Source organism: Chlorocebus sabaeus, chromosome 16 (assembly GCF_047675955.1).
Source record: "Chlorocebus sabaeus isolate Y175 chromosome 16, mChlSab1.0.hap1, whole genome shotgun sequence".
Taxonomy (NCBI): domain Eukaryota; kingdom Metazoa; phylum Chordata; class Mammalia; order Primates; family Cercopithecidae; genus Chlorocebus; species Chlorocebus sabaeus.
This window is the reverse complement of record NC_132919.1, coordinates 2,749,054-2,768,137: the sequence shown is the minus strand read 5'-3', so window position 1 is coordinate 2,768,137 and position 19,084 is coordinate 2,749,054. Positions and strand designations below refer to the sequence as shown.

Genomic DNA, 19,084 nt, shown 5'->3' with positions numbered 1-19,084 from the left:
GCTGGAGTGCAGTGATGCAATCTCAGCTCACCGCAGCTTCTGCCTCCCATCTTCAAGCGATTCTCAGCCTCCCTAGTAGCTGGATTACAGGCGCCCGCCACCATGCTCAGCTAATTTTTGTATTTTTAGTAGAGACAGGGTTTCTCCATGTTGGCCAGGCTGGTCTCGAACTCCTGACCTCAAGTGATCTGCCCGCCTCGGCCTCCCAAAGTGCTGGGATTACAGGCGTGAGCCACCGCGCCCGGCCTAAGTCCTCTCTTGAGGGCAATCTGGCAGCATCCAGTAGAGCTGCAACCCGGCAGCCCCACCTCTACATACCCCTCACGACCTCACACGAACGCACAGAGGGCCAGGCAAGGCGAAAGCCGCTGCCCACAGCATTGCTTGCAATATCAGAAAATGGATACGACCTCGGTGTCCAGCAAGAGGGGATCAATAGGGCATACAAAAAATGTGATCTACGTGTACCAATTAATATGCAAGGCAACAAAAAGAAGAAACTAGGTCAGAAGTGGTGGCTCCCACCTGTAATCCCAGCACACTTTGGGAGGCAAAGGTGGGAGAATCACTTGAGCCCAGAAGTTTGAGACCAGCAAGATGGTGAAACCTCATCTCTACAAAAATTTCTTAAAAACTTAACCAGGCATGGTGGTGCGTGCCTGTAGTCCCAACCACTTGGAAGGCTGAGGTTGGAGCATCACTTGAGCCCTGGGGGTGTTGAGGCTACAGTCAGCCAGGATCACGATACCTTGGGCAACAGAGTGAGATCCTGTCTCAAAAAAAAAAAAGGGCAGGGGAGAAAGAGAGAAGAATCTAGGTCTATTGCCAGGCGCTGAGGCTCATGCCTGTAATCCCAGCACTTTGGGAGGCCAAGGCAGGAGTGGATCATCTGAGGTCATGAGTTCAAGACCAGCCTGGTCAACATGGTGAAACCCTGTCTCTACTAAAAACAAAAATTAGCCAGGCATGGTGGTACATGCCTGTAATCCCAGCTACCCAGGATGCTGAGGCAGGAGAGTAGCTGGAACCCTGGAGGCAGAGGCTGCAATGAGCCGAGATTGTACCACTGCACTCCAGCCTGGGTGACAGAGCAACACTCCGTCTCAAAAAAAAAGAAAAAAAAAAAAAAAAGCAGTGGTGGCATGCTCCTGTGATCCCAGCTACTTGGAAGGCTGATGCAAGAGAATCGTTTGTACCCAGGAGGCAGAGGTTGCAGTGAGCCAAGATCCTGACACTGCACTCCGGCAGAGTGAGACTCAGTCTCAAAAAAAAAAAAAAAAAAAAAATAGATTCCACAACCATGTGGACGGACACACATATGGAATGATAATGGTAATACATCCTATGCCCACTGCATCCCCTCTCTGTTCTAAGCACTAGACATATATAAACTTACTTAATCTCCAAAATAACCCTTGCAGTAGGTTTCAGGCTTTGATATTAGTCCAATTTTAAACATTAGAAAAGGGAGGCATGGAGAGATGAAGGGAACTGCCCGAGGTCTCACATCTGCTACGTGTCAGAGCCAAGATCTGAACCCAGGTAATCTAGGCCCAGAACACCACCTCACGCAAATTCAAAAGGACGTCAGGTATGTCCATTTTTAATGCACGCAAAAAAACTGTTAAGTGTTTCTAGATACCTGCATATGAATGTGAAAGCATTAAAAATGTGGGCTGAGAATCCCAGCACTTTGGGAGGCCGAGGCGGGTGGATCACGAGGTCAAGAGATCGAGACCATCCTGGCTAACACGGTGGAACCCCGTCTCTACTAAAAATACAAAAAACTAGCCGGGCGAGGTGGCGGGCGCCTGTAGTCCCAGCTACTCCGGAGGCTGAGGCAGGAGAATGGCGTGAACCTGGGAGGCAGAGCTTGCAGTGAGCCGAGATCTGGCCACTGCACTCCAGCCTGGGTGACAGAGCAAGACTCTGTCTCAAAAAAAAAGAAAAAAAAAAAATGTGGGCTGAGGTCGGATATAGTGGTTCACACCTGTAATCCCAAAACTTTGGGAGGCCAAGGCAGGTGGATCACTTGAGGCCAGGAGTTTGAGACCAGCCTGGCCAACATGGCTTAACCCCATCTCTATCTCTACTAAAAATACAGAAATTAGCCATGTGTGGTGGTGCACACCTGTAATTCCAGCTACGTAGGAGACTGAGGCACGAGAATCGCTTGAGCCTGGGAAATGGAGGCTGCAGTGAGCCAAGATCACACCACTGCACTCCAGCCTGGGTAAGAGAGCAAGATCCCATCTCAAAAAAAAAAAAAAAAAAAAAAAAAAGGAAATTCTGATACACACTACAACATGGATGGACCTTGAAGACATTATGGGAAGTGAAATAAGCCAGACACAGAAGGATAAATATTGCGTGAGGTCACCTGTACACAGTTCACAGAGCCGTCAAATTCATAGAAACAGAAAGCAGAATGGTGGCTGCCGGGGCCGGGGAGATAAGGGAATAGGGAGTTATTATTTAATGTATACAAAGTTTCAGTTTGGGATGATGAAAAACTTCTAGATAATGGTGATCGTCGCACAGCATTGTAAATGTACTTAATGTCACACAATGGTCCACTTAAAACGGTTTAAATGGTAAGTTTTACAATATGTATATTTTAATATAATTTTTTTTTTTGAGATGGAGTTTCACTCTTGTTGCCCAGGCTGGAGTGCAATGGCGCGATCTCGGCTCACCGCAACCTCCACTTCCTAGATTCAAGCGATTCTCCCGCCTCAGCCTCCCTAGAGGCTGTGATTACAGGCATGCGCCACCACGCCTGGCTAATTTTGTATTTTTAGTGAGAAGGGGTGTCTCCACGTTGGTCAGGCTGGTCTTGAACTCCCAACCTCAAGTGATCCACCCGCCTCGGCCTCCCAAAGTGCTGAGATTACAGGCATGAGCCACCGCACCCGGTCATACACGATTTTTTAAAAAGGCTTTGATGTAATCCCAGCATTTTGGGAGGCCGAGGTGGGTGGATTACTTGAGGTTGGGAGTTCAAGAGCAGCCTGGTCAACATCAACATGGTGAATCCTGTCTCTACTAAAAATATAAAAATTAGGTGTGGTGGCAGGTGCCTGTAACCCCAGCTATTCAGGAGGCTGAGGCAGGAGAATCACTCGAACCCGGGAGGCGGAGGTTGCAGTGAGCCGAGATCACGCCACTGCACTTCAGCCTGGGCGACAGAGTGAGACTCTGGCTCGAAATTAAATAAATAAATAAAAGGGTTGGATGAAAATGAGACAAAATGTTAACAAGTGTCAATTCTGGGTCATGAGTACTCAGAGGTTTGCCATGTCATTATCCTAAGGGGGAAAAAAAAAACACCACCCAGACCTCCATATGGTCAGGGATATAGAGACAAGGTCCCCAGCAGGCAGGACGCCCCTGGAGCCGGCTCAGGCCTCTTCTGTCTCTTCCCTCCCCTGCCTAGTTTTACATTATGGTTGCTATGGAAACAAGGGGCACCATGGGTTCCCAGAGCTCAGCCCAGGTGCTGCTAACTGGAGGAATAAGGTCAGAGTGTGAATCAAATAAAAGCCCGTTCATCTGGGCCTTGTGTACACACACGTCTGCCCTTCTGACCGTGTCCAGCCAGTGACTGTGTCAACGCATGTACCCACAGGGATGCACGTATCTGTCCTCAGCAGGCAGGCCTGGGTCCTGGTGCACAGCGCTCAGTTTGCCTGCGTCGGTACGCCTGCAGGCATGGGGGCATATCACACGGTTACATGTGTGTGACCACACAGCCCAGGACGGTTGTTAATACCAGAAATGGGGCTGGGCGCGGTGGCTCACGCCTGTAATCCCAGCATTTTGGCAGGCCAAGGCGGGCAGAGATCCCCTGAGGTCAGGAGTTCGAGACCAGCCTGGCCAACGTGTTGAAACCGCGTCTCTACTGAAAATACAAAAATTAGCCGGGCGTGGTGGCACGCGCCTGTAATCCCAGCTACTCAAGAGGCTAAGACAGGAAAATCTCTTGAACCCGGTAGGTGGAGGTTGCAGTGAACTGAGATTATGCCACTGCAATCCAGTCTAGGTGACAGAGCAAGACTGTCTCAAAAAAAAAAGTAATAATAATAATAATAATATCAGAGATGTGAAGGCAGGTAACATGTGTTGAGCACTGTGTACCAGGCACTCTGTTCCCGTTTCACCTGGATCATCTCATTTAAGCCTCACAACAAGCGCATCCATGTGCAGGTACGATGATTGTCCTCAGACACAGAAACTGGGGCACAGAGAGGTTGCGCGGCTTGCCCCAGGTCACCCGGAGTACATGAACCTAACCGCTGGAGCTGCACTGTGGCGGGGAAAGTGCTTTAAATGGCACTGGTTCCCACGCAGCTGCAAAGTCAGCTGCCTCATCACCACCACCTCAGTGCTGGCAACACACAGGCTTCCTGGGCCCCACCCAGGCCCGATGAGGCAGAATCCCCAGGCCCCAGGGTGCGGCCCCGGAAGCTGCATTTTAACGCGGTCCCCTAGGTGAGTCTGCACTGCGGCCCGGGGGGGCAGCCATGGGTCCAGCCTACGTTCAGCTGCCTGACAGGGTTGAACAGGGCAGGGCAGGGTGGGACAGGGGCTGTCCCTCCTGAGTCCTGTTCCCGAGCTCGAGCTCGTAGAACAAAGTTCCTCAATTCCACAGGGCATCCGCTGGCGGCAAAGCACCGAAGAAAGGGGCAATGGCTGCCGTCAACCCTCCCCCAGACGCCCCAGGGCAGGGCTCCAAAAGTCAGTTATGTGGCTTTGTGGTCTGCCAGGCACGGATTTCCGCCCACTCCACCCTCTCAGAATGAGCTGGGTGTTGGGGTTGGGGGGGGGGGCGGTACCACACTGCAGTAACCTGCTGGTTCACAGCTCAACCCAAGGTAGGGAGGGGACAGCCACCTCACCTGGGTAACAAACAGTGACAGAGCCCCAGCTGGGCACCCCAGAGGTTCCCATGGTCTCAGACCCCAAGTGGAGAGGGACTCGGACAAAAACCACCAGACCCCTGCGGCACAAGAGGAGCTACATGTGACCTGAGGTTCTGGCTGCTCCAGGGGCACAAGGAAGAGAGCCTTCCATGCCGATGAGGAAGGGGCTGTGCATGGAGGAAGCTGCATTGAAGCTGGTCCTGGAAGGACGGGCAGGATGTGGACCCTGATGCTGACAGGAAAGGGGCAGTAAAGGCATGTTCCCTGTGGGCAGAGCAGCACAGGCACAGGTGAAAGTGCCCGGCTACACACGGCAAGTTCCACCCTCGGGCTGGAGCTGAAGGTCAAGAGGAGGCACCATTGTGAGAAAACAAAACCGGAACTGACGGAGGCACAGAGAAGTTAAGTAACTTGCCCAAGACCACCCAGTTGGTGGAGTCAGGATTTAAATGAGGCTGCCTGACTGCAAAGCCCACAAATGAACCAGTATGGTGGGGTCCGCATTTGGTGTCCTTCTCTCCTTATCTTCTGTGAATATTTGAGAATGCTGTCAAGGTGAACCTACTAGGCCTCGAGCAGCGGTTTTCTCCGGAGTCGGGGAGATTTTATACCACTGCCCCAGAAATAAAGCAACGTCTGGAGACTTTTTTTTTTTTTTTTTTTTGAGATGGAGTGTCACTCTGTTGCCCAGGCTAAAGTGCAATGGTGTGATCTCGGCTCACTGCAACCTTCACCTCCCGGGTTTAAGTGATTCTCCTGCCTCAGCATCTCGAGTAATTAGGATTACAAGCACGTGCCACCATGCCCAGCTAATTTTTTGTACTTTTTCAGTAGAGACAGAGTTTCACCACGCTGGCCAGGCTGGTCTCGACGAACTCCTGACCTCAGGTGATCCACCTGCCTGGGCCTCCCAAAGTGCCAGGATTATAGGTGTGAGCCACTGTACCTGGCCTGCAGACATTTTCATTATCACAGCAAGGGGTGGGTCACGGGCATCTTATGGATAGAGGCTAGAGAGGCTGCTCAACACCCTACCACACACAGGATGGCACCGCAAAACAAAGAGCCATCCAGCCTCAAGTGTTACCAGAAGCCTTGGCCCAGAGGGGCTCACGCCCGCCAGAAGCCCTTTGAACATGCAGCCTGACCTGAGTCATTGCCCAACCACTGATGGTCACCACACTTGTGTATCCCTTGGGGAAGTGCTTCCCAGGTTTGGCTGCCTACTGGAATGAACGGGGGATCTTTTAAAAGTACAGCTGGGCGCACAAGGTCAGGAGTTCGAGACCAGCCTGGCCAACATGGTGAAACCCCGTCTCTACTAAAGATACAAAAATTTTGCTGAGCATGGCGGCAGGCACCTGTAATCCCAGCTACTCGGGAGGCTGAGGCAGGAGAATCGCTTGAACCAAGGAGGCTGAGGTTGCAGTGAGCCGAGATCATGCCACTGCATTCCAGCCTGGGTGACTGAGCGAGACTCCGTCTCAAAAAAAAAAAAAAAAGAACTGATGCTGGCTCCCACCCCGCCACATTCAGATTTAATTGGAACTGGGTACAACCTGGGCATCAGAATTTTTTTTTTTTTTGGATGGAGTTTCACTCTTGTTGCCCAGGCTGGAGTGCGATGGCGCGATCTCGGCTCACTGCAACCTCCACCTCCTGGGTTCAAGCGATTCTCCTGCCTCAGCCTCCTGAGTAGCTGGGATTACAGGGAGCCACCATCACGCCTGGCTAGTTATTGTATTTTTAGTAGAGGCGTGGTTTCATTATATTGGCCAGGCTGGTCTCGAACTCCTGACCGCAGGTGATCCTCCCATTTTGGGCTCCCAAAATGCTGGGATTACAGGTGTGAGCCACCGTGCCCAGCCAGCATCAGAATGTTTAAAAGCACCTCCAGGTGAGACCAAAGTGCAGAAAAGTTTGAGAACCACTGTCCTGGGGGAGGGAAGGAAGGAACAAACTATTTGCTGTGACCCAAAGATAGTCCCCCACCAGCTGAGGGCTGGGGGTCTCTACACCAGCATCCTGGCAGAAGAAGCCCCTCAGAGTCAGCACTACCAAGGTCTGCCTTCGGGCCAGGGCCTAGGAACAGGGAAGGCAGAGCTCAAGCCAGCTTGAGGGATGATGAGTTAGTCACGGCTGGCAGAGACCGGAGGAGGACGTTAATTCGAAAGCCTTTGTCACTGTCTGGGCAGCAGATAATGGGCCTGAACCGGGAGACGGGAGGAACCACCCCCCATGACTCAGAGGCTTCTCAACCCAGTGACAGAAAGAACTGGATCTGAAAGACAGAAAAGGTTAATTGAGAGTCAGTCCAGTCTGGGAACACAGCCGAAATGACTGGCCAGCCACTGAGGTCCGGGCAAGAGCACCGTTCTTGGGGGTGACCTGGGGAGAGGGATTTGGGAGTCAGCCACAAAGAAACAAGAGCTGAGACCTAACGAGATGACCAGAGTGGAGGGTTCAGCTGACTCTGGTCTGCAGGGTAGGCCACAGCCAGCTCTGTTCTTTAAAGTCTGCAGTTAGTTGTCAAGATTTTGTCTAAAACTCCAGATTTTTGGCCAGACGCCTGTAATCCCAGCACTTTGGGAGGCTGAGCCGGGTAGATCACCTGAGGTTGGGAGTTCGAGACCAGCCTGGCCAACATGGCGAAACCTCGTCTCTAGTAAAAATACAAAAATTAGGCCAGGTGTGGTGGCTCACGCCTGTAATTCCAGCACTTTAGGAGGCCGAGGTGGACGGATCACCTGAGGTCAGGAGTTCGGGACCAGCCTGCTCAACATGGTGAAACCCCGTCTCTACTAAAAATACAAAAAGTTGGCCGGACGCGGTAGCTCAAGCCTGTAATCCCAGCACTTTGGGAGGCCGAGATGGGCGGATCATGAGGTCAGGAGATCGAGACCATCCTGGCTAACCCGGTGAAACCCCGTCTCTACTAAAAAATACAAAAAACTAGCCGGGCGAGGTGGCAGGTGCCTGTTGTCCCAGCTACTCAGGAGGCTGAGGCAGGAGAATGGCGTAAACCTGGGAGGCGGAGCTTGCAGTGAGCTGAGATCCAGACACTGCACTCCAGCCTGGGCGACAGAGCGAGACTCCGTCTCAAAAAAAAAAAAACAAAACAAAAAACAAAAAGTTAGCCTGGCGTGGTGGTGCGTGCCTATAATCCCAGCTACTCGGAGTCTGAGGCAGGAGAATCGCTTGAACCTGGGAGGCGGAGGTTGAAAATGAGCTGAGATCGTGCCATTACACTCCAGCCTGGGTGACAGAGCGAGACTCCGTCTCAAAAAAACAAAAACAAACAAACAAACAAAAAAGATTTCCAGCTACTGTTATAAAATGGAAGTTCCGCTAAGACGGGCCAGCATTCTTGCAGTGCCCAAAAGCTGAGGGCCCAAGTCAGAAAGCAGCAAAGATGGAGCTGCTGGAGAAGCAGGAAAAGAACCAGGGGCCAGCACATCTCAGGCACCGAGAGCTGCCCCTCACGTCCCAGCCCTTCCCTGACCACCTCTGTGTTGTCCTATCGCCAGCGGGCAGCACCCCTGCCCAGGGTCTCAGCTTACTGGTCTGCAAATCAGAAGGGTGAGGCTCATCGCCTCCAGCTGTCCATCCTCGTGTCCATGGGGCTCCTGCGGGCTGCCTGCAAAACCTGAACCCTTCCGACAAAGATCAGCCCAGGCAGGTGAGGAATCCCAAATATAGGCGAAGAGGCCGGGGTGACCAGCCAAGGGGAGGGAAGAGTAGACTCAGGGTGAAAAGGCAGCCTTCCAGTGTCTGCAGGGCTCTTAGGGGAAAGAGGGGTGAACCTTGTTGAATGGGGGTAGGTGGGGACGTGCGGGCCAAGGGTCAAGACTGGACCAAGCAATGCAGTTACAGAGATTCCAGATGAAAACAGCGGTCAGCTTTGAGCAAGCAAAGTTGTACTGCAATAAAATAGGCATCCATACAAAGTCATGAGCTCACTGTCCCCAGAGGTAACCAAGCTCAGCCTGGGTGACTAGTTTTAGGGACACAAGAGATTTGCATAAAGACTAATTTGACTCTTCTTTTTTTTTTTTTTTTTTGAGATGGCGTCTTGCTCTGTCACCCAGGCTGGAGTGCAGTGGCGCAATCTCGGCTCACTGCAAGCTCCGCCTCCCGGGTTCACGCCATTCTCCTGCCTCAGCCTCCAGAGTAGCTGGGACTACAGGTGCCTGCCACCACGCCCAGCTAATTTTTTGTATTTTTAGTAGAGATGGGGTTTCACCGTGTTAGCCACAATGGTCTCAATCTCCTGACCTCGTGATCCGCCCGCCTCAGCCTCCCAAAGTGCTGGAATGACAGGCGTGAGCCCCCGCGCCTGGCCCTAATTTGACTTTTTTAATCTTAAGCCCTAAGATTCAAGGACCAGAGATCTGGGGGTCTCTCCTGAAGGCTCTCCTCTCCCTCTCCCAACGCCCCCAGGGAAGGTCATCAGGGATTAGGTTCTGGACTTTGCCTCCCAGAGAGGGAAGGCCGGGGTGGTCCAGACAAAGCTCACAAGGTCCACATGTGCTCCCCTCGCCCTTCACCAGGGCCTCAGCCCCCTGTCCAGCTCCAGCAACTCCTGCTGCACACACGGCGCCCGCTCCCAACACAGTCTTACCCAGAACCTTCTCAGAGGCAGAGGAAGGAACCCTTAGGGCAGAAAGGGGGGTCCCAGCACAAGCCAGAGGGGCCACTGACAGCCCCTATTGACACTCGCATCCCCAACTCCCTGCTACCTGCCTCAGAGAAGTCAGCGGGAGGAGATAGCAGGTGCCACAACACCAGCGTTGTCTCTCTATGGCCCCTGAGTGCTGCTTGGGCCCCTGTCCATCAGGAGCCTCTCCCATGGTGGCTGGAGAGGGGTGTCCTGACACACCCAGGGGTCTGCAGTGTGTAGACAAGAAGCACCAGGGCTGCACAATCTGGGAAGGCACGAGTCTTTCCCAGTGGGAGCAATTCTTCCCCGGCCTTGGCCAAATCCAGCTCCCAGCGAGCCAGGCAGAGCCCTGTGGCCTCCTCCACAGGACCGTGAGCCTCCCCATCCAGGCCAGGCCAGCAGGCCTCTGGGCCTGGGGAGACCAGTAGGAAGCCAAGTGTATGGCCAGAGGCCTCTGGGGGTTCATGAGGACCCAGGGAGCTGAATGGGGTGAGGGGGGCCCTCTGAGGATGGTTGGGTCTCGGCTGGCAGGCCACAGGCCACCCATCCACATTTTCCTCTCTGGCATCCTTGCCCTTACCCTCGCACTAACACGGTTAGCCCTGTCCGTGGGATCCACAAGAACCCTGCCGCTCCACCAGCCACATGGAAAACACGCTCATGGGCTCCATGAACAAGCAAAGCCCCTCCTGCCCACTGCCCCACACCCATCTCAGAAGATTCCTAGTACCTACTGGCCAGGGCTGCCGGGCGGCTCCCTGCCTGCCTGCCCAGCAGCAGATCCCCACAAGACCTGGCCAAGTCCAGAGAGCTGTTTGTCCAATGAGAAACCAGAACAGGGACTCACCAGGGCTTCCTGGGCATGGCAGGGACTGGCCAGGAGGAGGGCCAGGAGCACATGGGTCCTGGAGTCTGCAGACCTTGCTGCCTGGCAAATGGTACCTCCAGGAGCAGCCCCAGTGCTTGGCAATGAAATCAAGCCACAGCCAACCGCCGGCGAAGTGCTCGCCTTCCTTGCTTCTCTCTGCAGCCACTCACGCCCCGAGACTCCAGATCCCAAAACAGGCATGTTCATGGTTACCATAGGAACTCGCTACAGCCAAAAAAGGCACCACAGAGGCACCCACATGGGCCCTCAACGCTCATGCCCACCTGCACGGGCGAGCGTGCACACACACCCACACACACCCACACACGCCCACACACACCCACACACACACCCACACACCCACACACCCACACTGTCCTCAGGCACAGGGCCCATCCTGAAGAAATCAACGAACCACAGTCTGCCACTCAAGACAGAAATGGGCACGTTCTCCTCGATCCACCTGGAGCGCATCTAACAGTGGGTTCTGTGGTGTGACCAGCTGTCAGTCACAAGGGCGGCCACACCAGCCAGTGGTCACCCAGAACTCACCTGCCAAAGGCACCCAGGAGCCAAGCCGGGCCAGCGAGGGGACGCCGTGCAGCTGCTTCCCGGGCCGCAGACCAGCCCCACGGCCCTCGGGATGCTACTCTCTCCTCTGCCCCCTTCCGCGGGGCAGGAGGTATAAGGTGGGTCTCAGACAGACTGAACAGGAGAGTGGAAAGTGGAGGGAAGATTTTACATTCAGAGCCTTACTCCCTCCTCCCAGTTTGGGCCCAAACTGCCCAAACTCCCTAGTTCTCTGTCTTCACGAATGGGACCAGCATCCGCCCAGCGTTCACAGGAAGCCTTCTGAGCGTCCTCACCTGACCCTTCTCTCACCTTCACCCACACCTTCCAAACCAGCTCCAGGCAGGGAAGGCCACTCCCTCCAGCCCCATACTATTATAGGACTGTCTCCTGAGTTCAGCTCAAAACAGGGTCCTTGTCACACCACCAGGAAAGATCAGGCTCTTGGACACAACAGAAGGGTGAGAACAATGGGATTTTTTGGGCGAAAGGAAAAAAACTCAGCAAAGCGAGAGAGGTTCCTGTTAACAGGCCTCCATCTCACAGACTGGATCCCCAGGTTACCACCTCCGAACGGGAATGGCCAGGATCCTCCCCGCCACAAACGGCACGAACTTCCCGAGGCTCCACCCCAGGGCGCAGGTCAGCGGAGAACCTCCGGGGACCTCTTTATGTGGCTGTCTCATCCCCTCCTAGCCTCCCTGCCTCCTCTCTAACCCTCCAGTCAGCCAAAGGGGCCCTCAGACTTGAGCTCACCACAGCATTCCCCTGGCCCAAAGCCCTTTGATCCAGCCCAGCTTCCAGCACAGCTCACCCACCCTCCTAGACGTGGCCCGCCTTTCCCCAGGCCCCTGCACTCCCACCCTCGCTCCTGTCTGGTAATAGTAACTGCTCCCAGGTCCCGCCTGCTGGAGCTGCTTCACACCCCACTGCCTTCGTGAGCGTCGGGCTGCCTGGAGTGCATTCTCTGCTCGCTGCTGACCTTACACACCCCTGGAGACAGCTCAGGCATCATCACATCTCCAGGAGGCCCCCCTCCATCCTTTCTGTGGGCATTGCAGCCTTGTCCCGTGCCATGGCAACTGTCTGTCTCCCTGCAGAGGGTAGGTGCCCGGTAAATGTAGGCTGAACTGACTCAGCTGTCTACCCCCAAAAACCTCAAGCTCCCCCTGTCCTTGACAACCCCAGCAAACTCTCAGCAGATGCCCTAGGTGCGTAGGAGAAGAGCAGACTAAGATGAGTGGGCCCCAGAAGGTTCTAGAACATCGTCGTGGTGCCTCAAGGATTCTTGACTCGGTGGCCAAAGGTGGAGAAATGAATTAGTAGTTGCGGCCTCAACTGGTGAATGAAAAGAGTCATTAAATCAGAATCAACGGCCAGAAGCGGTGGCTCAAGCCTGTAATCCCAGTGCTTTGAGGGGCCGAGGCAGGTGGATCACCTGAGGTCAGGAGTTTGAGACCAGCCTGGCCAACATGGTGAAACCCCATCTCTACTAAAAAGACAAAAATTAGCCAGGCGTGGTGGTGCATGTATTTTTTAGTAGAAACGGGGTTTCGCCATGTTGCCCAGGCTGGTCTCCAACTCCTGGGCTCAAGCAATCCTCCTGCCTTGGCCTCTGAAAGTGCTAGGATTACAGGCATGAGCCACTGTGCCCCGCCTCGTGCGTAATTCTCACAGAATGGGGAGGGAAGCCTGAGTTTAAAAGGGTTGTGGCAGACCAGGCGCGGTGGCTCACGCCTGTAATCCCAGCACTTTGGGAGGCTGAGGCAGGTGGATCACTTGAGGCTAGGAGTTTGAGACCAGCCTGACCAACATGGCAAAACCCCATCTCTACTAAAAATACGAAAAAATTAGCTAGGTGTGGTGGTGCACACCTGTAGTCCCAGCTACTCAGAAGACTGAAGCAGGAGGATCACTTGAACCCAGGAGGAAGAGGTGCCACGGTGAGCCAAGATCATGCCACTGCACTCCAGCCTGAGAGAAAGTGAGACTGTCTCAAAAATAATAATAATAATAATAATAGACCAGACACGGTGGTTCACACCTGTAATCCCAGCACTTTGGGAGGCCGAGGCAAGTGGATCATCTGAGGTCACGAGTTTGAGACCAGCCTGGGCAACATGGCAAAACCCTGTCTCTACTAAGAAAAATACAAAAATTAGCCGGGCATGGTGGCACGCGCCTGTAATCCCAGCTACTTGGGAGGCTGAGGCAGGAGAATCGCTTGAACCCAGGAGATGGAGGTTGCAGCCTGGGCGACACAGCGAGACTCCCTCTTAATAATAATAATAATAAACGGGTTGCAGCAGAGAAGAAATCAAGCTTCCTGGCTGTGGCAAGCCCCTGCTCTCATGGACAGCATCTCCAGCAGCTGACACTGGAGTCTCCAGGGACCGAGGACAGCTGCCCAGAGACACACTGAGCTCCTGCCCTTCACGGCCCCTTCCTTTCTAGCAGGATTTTCCATTCTTAGCTGGTTAAATCTGAAACTTAGAATAGTGGTGGCTGTGTGGTACCTTCTGGTCAAACCACGGTAGAACTGACATGCTACCAGCCAGGCAGGAGCTCCTCCAGGCCCTCCGCATCCTTTTCCTAAGGAAGAAATCAGAGAGCACAGCCGCACCCAGGTCCCATCACGGGCTTTGTCGCTTTCCAGAGGTGCCACGTCTAGGGAGCAAGGGCTGGAGCCACCCACTTAAAAGCTGGACTTTTTTCCTACAAGGCAATGGATTTTAGACTTCCCCACCCCTCAGGAGCATGCATGAGAGTGTGCCCCAGCAGTGGAGACGGGTTACCCTGAACCATCCACATGCTCACTCCAGACCACCACAGCCAGCCCCTGTGTGTGATGGTCACCTCAGGTAGCTGGAGCCCATGCAGCAGACAGACAGACAGACACACACACACACTCTTCCACGCATCTCTTTCTTTAGCAAAGATGCAGGGGTCTCTCTGGAGGGAGTGCAGGGGACCGCAAAAAAGAGCAGAGGTTTTGGCCAAGTGCAGTGGCTCACGCCTGTAATCCCAACACTTTGGGAGGCTGAGGTGGGTGGATCACCTGAGGTCGGGATTTCAAGACCAGCCTGGCCAACATGGTGAAACCCCATCTCTACTAAAAATACAAAAAAAAAAAAAAAAAAAAAAAAAAAGCTGGGCATGGTGGTGCACGCCTGTAATCCTAGCTACTCAGGAAGCTGAGATGGGTGAATCGCTTGAACCCGGGAGACGGAGGTTGCAGTGAGCCGACATTGCGCCACTGCCCTCCAGCCTGGGCAACAGACCAAGACGCCATCTCAAAAAAGAAATAAAGGACAAGAGGAGTGTCTCGGAGGCTCCCGGCTCAGATCCTCCCCCTCTGGCTGCTCCTTCAAGGAGCTCCACAAGAAAACCCCAGGCACCTGGCCAACAGGGACCTCACGCCCCGCGGGCCCCCAGAGCAGACTGGAGAAGAGGGATCCCCCCACGCTCAGCCTGTGTCTTTCTCTCCATCCTTCCATCTGCATGTGATGGGCCAACCACGATGACCCATCGTGGATTCATTCAGCAAATACAGACTGAAAACCTGCTTTGTGCCAGGCACCGTGTAGGCCCTAAGGAGTCAGAGATGAAATGCGCAGAGCCCCTGCTCTCAGACTTCCATTCACACAGCCATGCGTTCACTCACTCAGCAGCGAGCCCCCACCATCACCAAGGTCCTGAGAAAAATGCAAAAGGACCCAAGGCATGAATGCAAACTCCTAGAATGTCAAGGCTGGAAGAGAGCAGGCTGGACGCTAATCCACCCCTCCCACTTTACAGACAGGGACACTGACCCAGAGAGGCTAACAATTTGCCCATGTGTTAGCCGGGGGCGATATCCCACACGCAAGCCTCCTTCTCCTGCACGGTACTGTTGCCACCTCCCCTCCAGTGTTCCGGCGTGGCTCCATAGCCCCTGTACCCCTGCACTGCAGTTAAGTAAATCCTTGCTTCTGAGTGTCCAACTCACCCAGGCACCACAGACCCCATTCAATCCAGGCCTCCAGCAAGGGGATGGGCCCCAGCAAATCAGGGGCCTTCTCACCCACGGTGTTGTGGAGGCGGAGGTGCATTGTGCGGCCGCGGATTCTATATACACAGCTCTCGAGAACATCAGGGAAAGAAAATGGGAAAGTAGGGCGGGAGGCAGGTGTGAGAACCACTCAGCTCCGCCCACAAAGCACAGACCCAGATTCAAACCCCAACTCCGTGACTTCCTCCCTGAAGACCTGGAACGAGTTTCCTAAACTCTCTGGGTCTCCACTTTCTCCTCTGTAAAATGCAGATAGGAATGGTACCTGCTTCATGAGGTGGGTGCAAAACCTCAGGAAAACAGTGCAATGAAGCCTTCGCACACAGTCAATGCTTCATAATGGTGAGGCCAGACCCCCGTCGTCAGAGCTGCATGCCTCAGGGACACCTGGGGAGGCATCAAGGACACGAGGTCCTTGGGGAGGGAGCCAAGGCAACCAGGAAGCATGGGCTGCAGCCCAGGAAGTATCTGCTACGTGGCGGGGAATGCAGTGAGCTGCTGTAGAAGGAGAGATGCCTCACCCAGCAGAGGCAGACAGAGGAGGCATCTTGGTGACTCAGGAGCCCCAACGGTGGGCATTTGGCTGCCTCATCAATTGGCCATAAATGCAAGGGCTTATTTCTGAACTCTGAATTCTACTGGATCCATCTGTCTGTGCATCTTTATGTCCGTACCACACTGCCTTAATAACCGTAGCTTTTTATTTATTTATTTATTTTGAGACGGAGTCTCGCTCTGTCGCCCAGGCTGGAGTGCAGTGGCACGATCTTGGCTCACTGCAAGCTCCGCCTCCCGGTTCACGCCATTCTCCTGCCTCAGCCTCCCGAGTAGCTGGGACTACAGGCACCCGCCACCTCACCCAGCTAGTTTTTTTTTTTTTTTGTATTTTTAGTAGAGACGGGGTTTCACCGTGGTCTCAATCTCCTGACCTTGTGATCTGCCTGCCTCGGCCTCCCAAAGTGCTGGGATTACAGGCGTGAGCCACCGCACCCAGCATAACCATAGCTTTGCAATACTTTTGTTTTTTGTTTTGTTTTGTTTTATTTTGAGACAGAGTCTCGCTCTGTCACCCAGGCTGCAGTGTAATAGTGTGATCTCAGCTCACAGCAACCTCCACCTCCTGGGTTCAGGTGATTCTCCTGCCTCAGCCTCCCAAGTAGCTGGGACTACAGGCGCACACCACCATGCCTGGCTAATTTTTGCGTTTTCAGTAAGACGGGATTTCACCAGGTTGGTCAGGCTGGTTGGAAACTCCTGACCTCAAATGATCCGCCCGCCTTGGCCTCCAAAAGTGCTGGGACTACAGGTGTGGAGCACCGCGCCCGGCCGCAATATGTTTTGAAATCAGGAAGAATGAGTCCACCAACTTTCTTCTTCTTTTTCAAGATTATCGTTGAACTTCTATGTGAATCTCAGGATCAGCTTATCAGTGTCTGCAAAGAAGCTCGCTGGCATTTTCATGGCAATGGGTTTCCAGTTCCTGGTTCAACCACTCCGGAGCTCTGGCTTTGCTTCCTCCCCTTCAGTTCCCTGGGGCACCCTGGTTTCTTTCCCATAAATTCCATCTTTTGCTTAACCAGATGACACTGGGTTTTTGTTTCTTGCAATCAAAGGAATCTTAACCAATAAAACTCGGAACACAGTGTTACACACTGTCCCAAGCCATCATCCCAATATCACCTTCCCAGATAATCACTCAAAGACCCCACTGGAGTCCCAATCTCAACCCTGACCCACGCCCCCAGCTTTTCACTCTACCCTGTGACTGGTGCACTTCCAGGTTACAAATATTATATTTACAAACAGGCCCTCCCTCGATAAATGATTGTGAAATTGAACTACATGTCCCAAAACAGCACCAAAAGAACACTCTTACCATTCTACACCCCTTAGTAGCTCTGCATCTCACTTAGTATACAAATGTGCTCTAGAAAGCTCTAGGAAAACCAGACATTACTGTGCCCACTGGACAAAAGATATGGAAACTAAAGTCCAGAGAAGGGAAGCATCTTGCCCTGGGTGACTCACCCTGACAGCTCCAGATTGAATGGTGTCTGCACTGATGCACACACCATGCCAAGCCAGCACAGGCATGGGGATCCCACTATACTGCCTCATCTCTAAGAGCTACTTTAGAGGCCACCTCCTCCAGGCAGTCTTTCGGGACTACTCCATGACACTCCTGGCATCTGCTCTAGACCTTTTTTTTTTTTTTTTGAGATGGCGTTCCACGCTTGTCTCCCAGGCTGTGGCATGATCTCGGCTCACTACAACCTCCACCTCCTGCGTTCAAGCGATTCTCCTGCCTCAGTCTCCCAAGTAGCTGGGATTACAGGCGCCCGCCACCACACCCAGCTAATTTTTTCTATTTTTAGTAGAGAGAGGGTTTCACCATGTTGGCCAGGCTGGTCCCGAACTCCTGACCCCAGGCGATCCACCCGCTTCAGCCTCTCAAAGTGCTGAGATTACAGGCGTGAACCACCGTGTCTGACCTTCCTGGCATCAGCTCAACAGAGAAAGCGAAAGCCCTTGAAGGGCAGGAACAGTCTGTCCTCCATCCCGGCCCTGCTCACTGCCCAGCCTCATCTTTCTGAGCAAAACCAAACAGTGGGAAGCCTCTTATTTTGACCCTCTTCTATGCCAACCCTCAAGACTGCCCATACTTTGCCCAGGGACCTGCATCCAGGGGATGGACAACCAGTGCCGGCAACTGAATGGCATGACAGAGGGAGACCAGGCAGGAAAAACCTTCTGCCGAGACGGGGGAGTGACAACCCAGAGGAGCTGCCCCGGAAGGAGGGCGACTCATTGGAGGAATTTTCCATGCAACAGTGAATTCCCATGTGCCGGGAGAATATTTTGAGCTAGAGGCCAATGCTTTTTCCCTCCTAGAATTTCCCTCCTTTTCAATTCACTCCGCTGGAGCAGTTGGTGAGTCAGGACTCACTGCCCCACGGGAGGGGTGCCGCTGGAAGCAGGCTACGCTTCGGTTAAGTCTCAAAGGAAAAAGGGGATCAGGATGCAGACAAAATGGTCTGGCCAGAAACACAGAGGAAAAAGGAATGAAGGTGGTGAGGGAGGAGAGGTCAGAGGTTCTGGGAGAGGGCTGTGCCTGCTTAGGATCTCAGCAGACGAACCAAGAGACACACAGCAAATCGAGGCAGGCAATTCCCAGACTCTAAATCTGGCCTGGAAGCCTCAGAAAGCCCCTGGGCCAGGCTGCCCAGGCTGACATACCTGGCAACAAATGACTTGATGAGCAGCTGACACCACACACACACACACACACACACACACACACACACACACACACCCTGGGGTGTTTAGTCAGGTCCTAGTAAGTGGGGAATGTCAGAAAGTCACTGACAGGATTGGGACTTCACATAAAAATTAAAGTGATAAAAAATATAATTATCTTTCTTTCTTTTTTTTTTTTTGAGACAGAGTCTTACTCTGTCACCCAGGTTGAAGTGCAGTGGCGCGATCTCAGCTCACTGCAACCTCCGCCTCCTGGGTTCAAGTGATTCTCCTGCCTCAGCCTCCCAAGTAGCTGGGATTACAGGCGTGTGCCACCATGCCCTGCTAATTTTTGTATTTTTAGTAGAGATGGGGTTTCACCATGTTGGCCAGGCTGGTCTGGAACTCCTGACCTCTGGTGATCCACCCACCTCAGCCTCCCAAAGTGCTGGGATTACACGCCCAGCCCAATAAAATTATCTTTCTAAAAATTAAAGTGATAGGAAGATAATAGGCCTGGGTGGGCACGGTGGCTCACGCCTATAATCCCAGCACTTTGGGAGGCCTAGGTGGGCGGACCATGAGGTCAAGAGATCGAGACCAGCCTGGCCAACATGGTGAAACTCCGTCTCTACTAAAAATACAAAAAATAGCCGGGTGTGGTGGCGCACGCCTGTAATCCCAGCTACTTGGGAGACTGAGGCAGGAGAATCACTTGAACCCGGGAGGCGGAGGTTGCAGTGAGCAGAGATTGTGCCACTGCACTCCAGCCTGGA

The 19,084-nt window shown here is 53.4% G+C and overlaps 1 protein-coding gene across 8 annotated transcripts in view; it reads right to left on the bottom strand.

Moving 5' to 3' along the window:
* RAP1GAP2 (RAP1 GTPase activating protein 2) overlaps positions 1–19,084 on the bottom strand; it is a 277,468-nt gene that overhangs the window by 225,268 nt on the left and 33,116 nt on the right. Inside the window, exon 1 of one of the 8 annotated variants that reach the window (XM_073004589.1) lies at positions 15,337–15,462. The exons of 6 other annotated variants lie outside the window; for them this stretch is intronic. Coding sequence is in view for 1 of the 2 variants with exons in the window: in XM_073004588.1 (XP_072860689.1) it covers positions 15,009–15,028 (20 nt within the window). In the remaining variant the exon portion in view is untranslated. Of the gene's footprint in view, positions 1–15,008; positions 15,237–15,336; positions 15,463–19,084 lie in introns of those variants that run through there. One more of the 8 variants, XM_073004588.1, reaches the window with a different exon arrangement.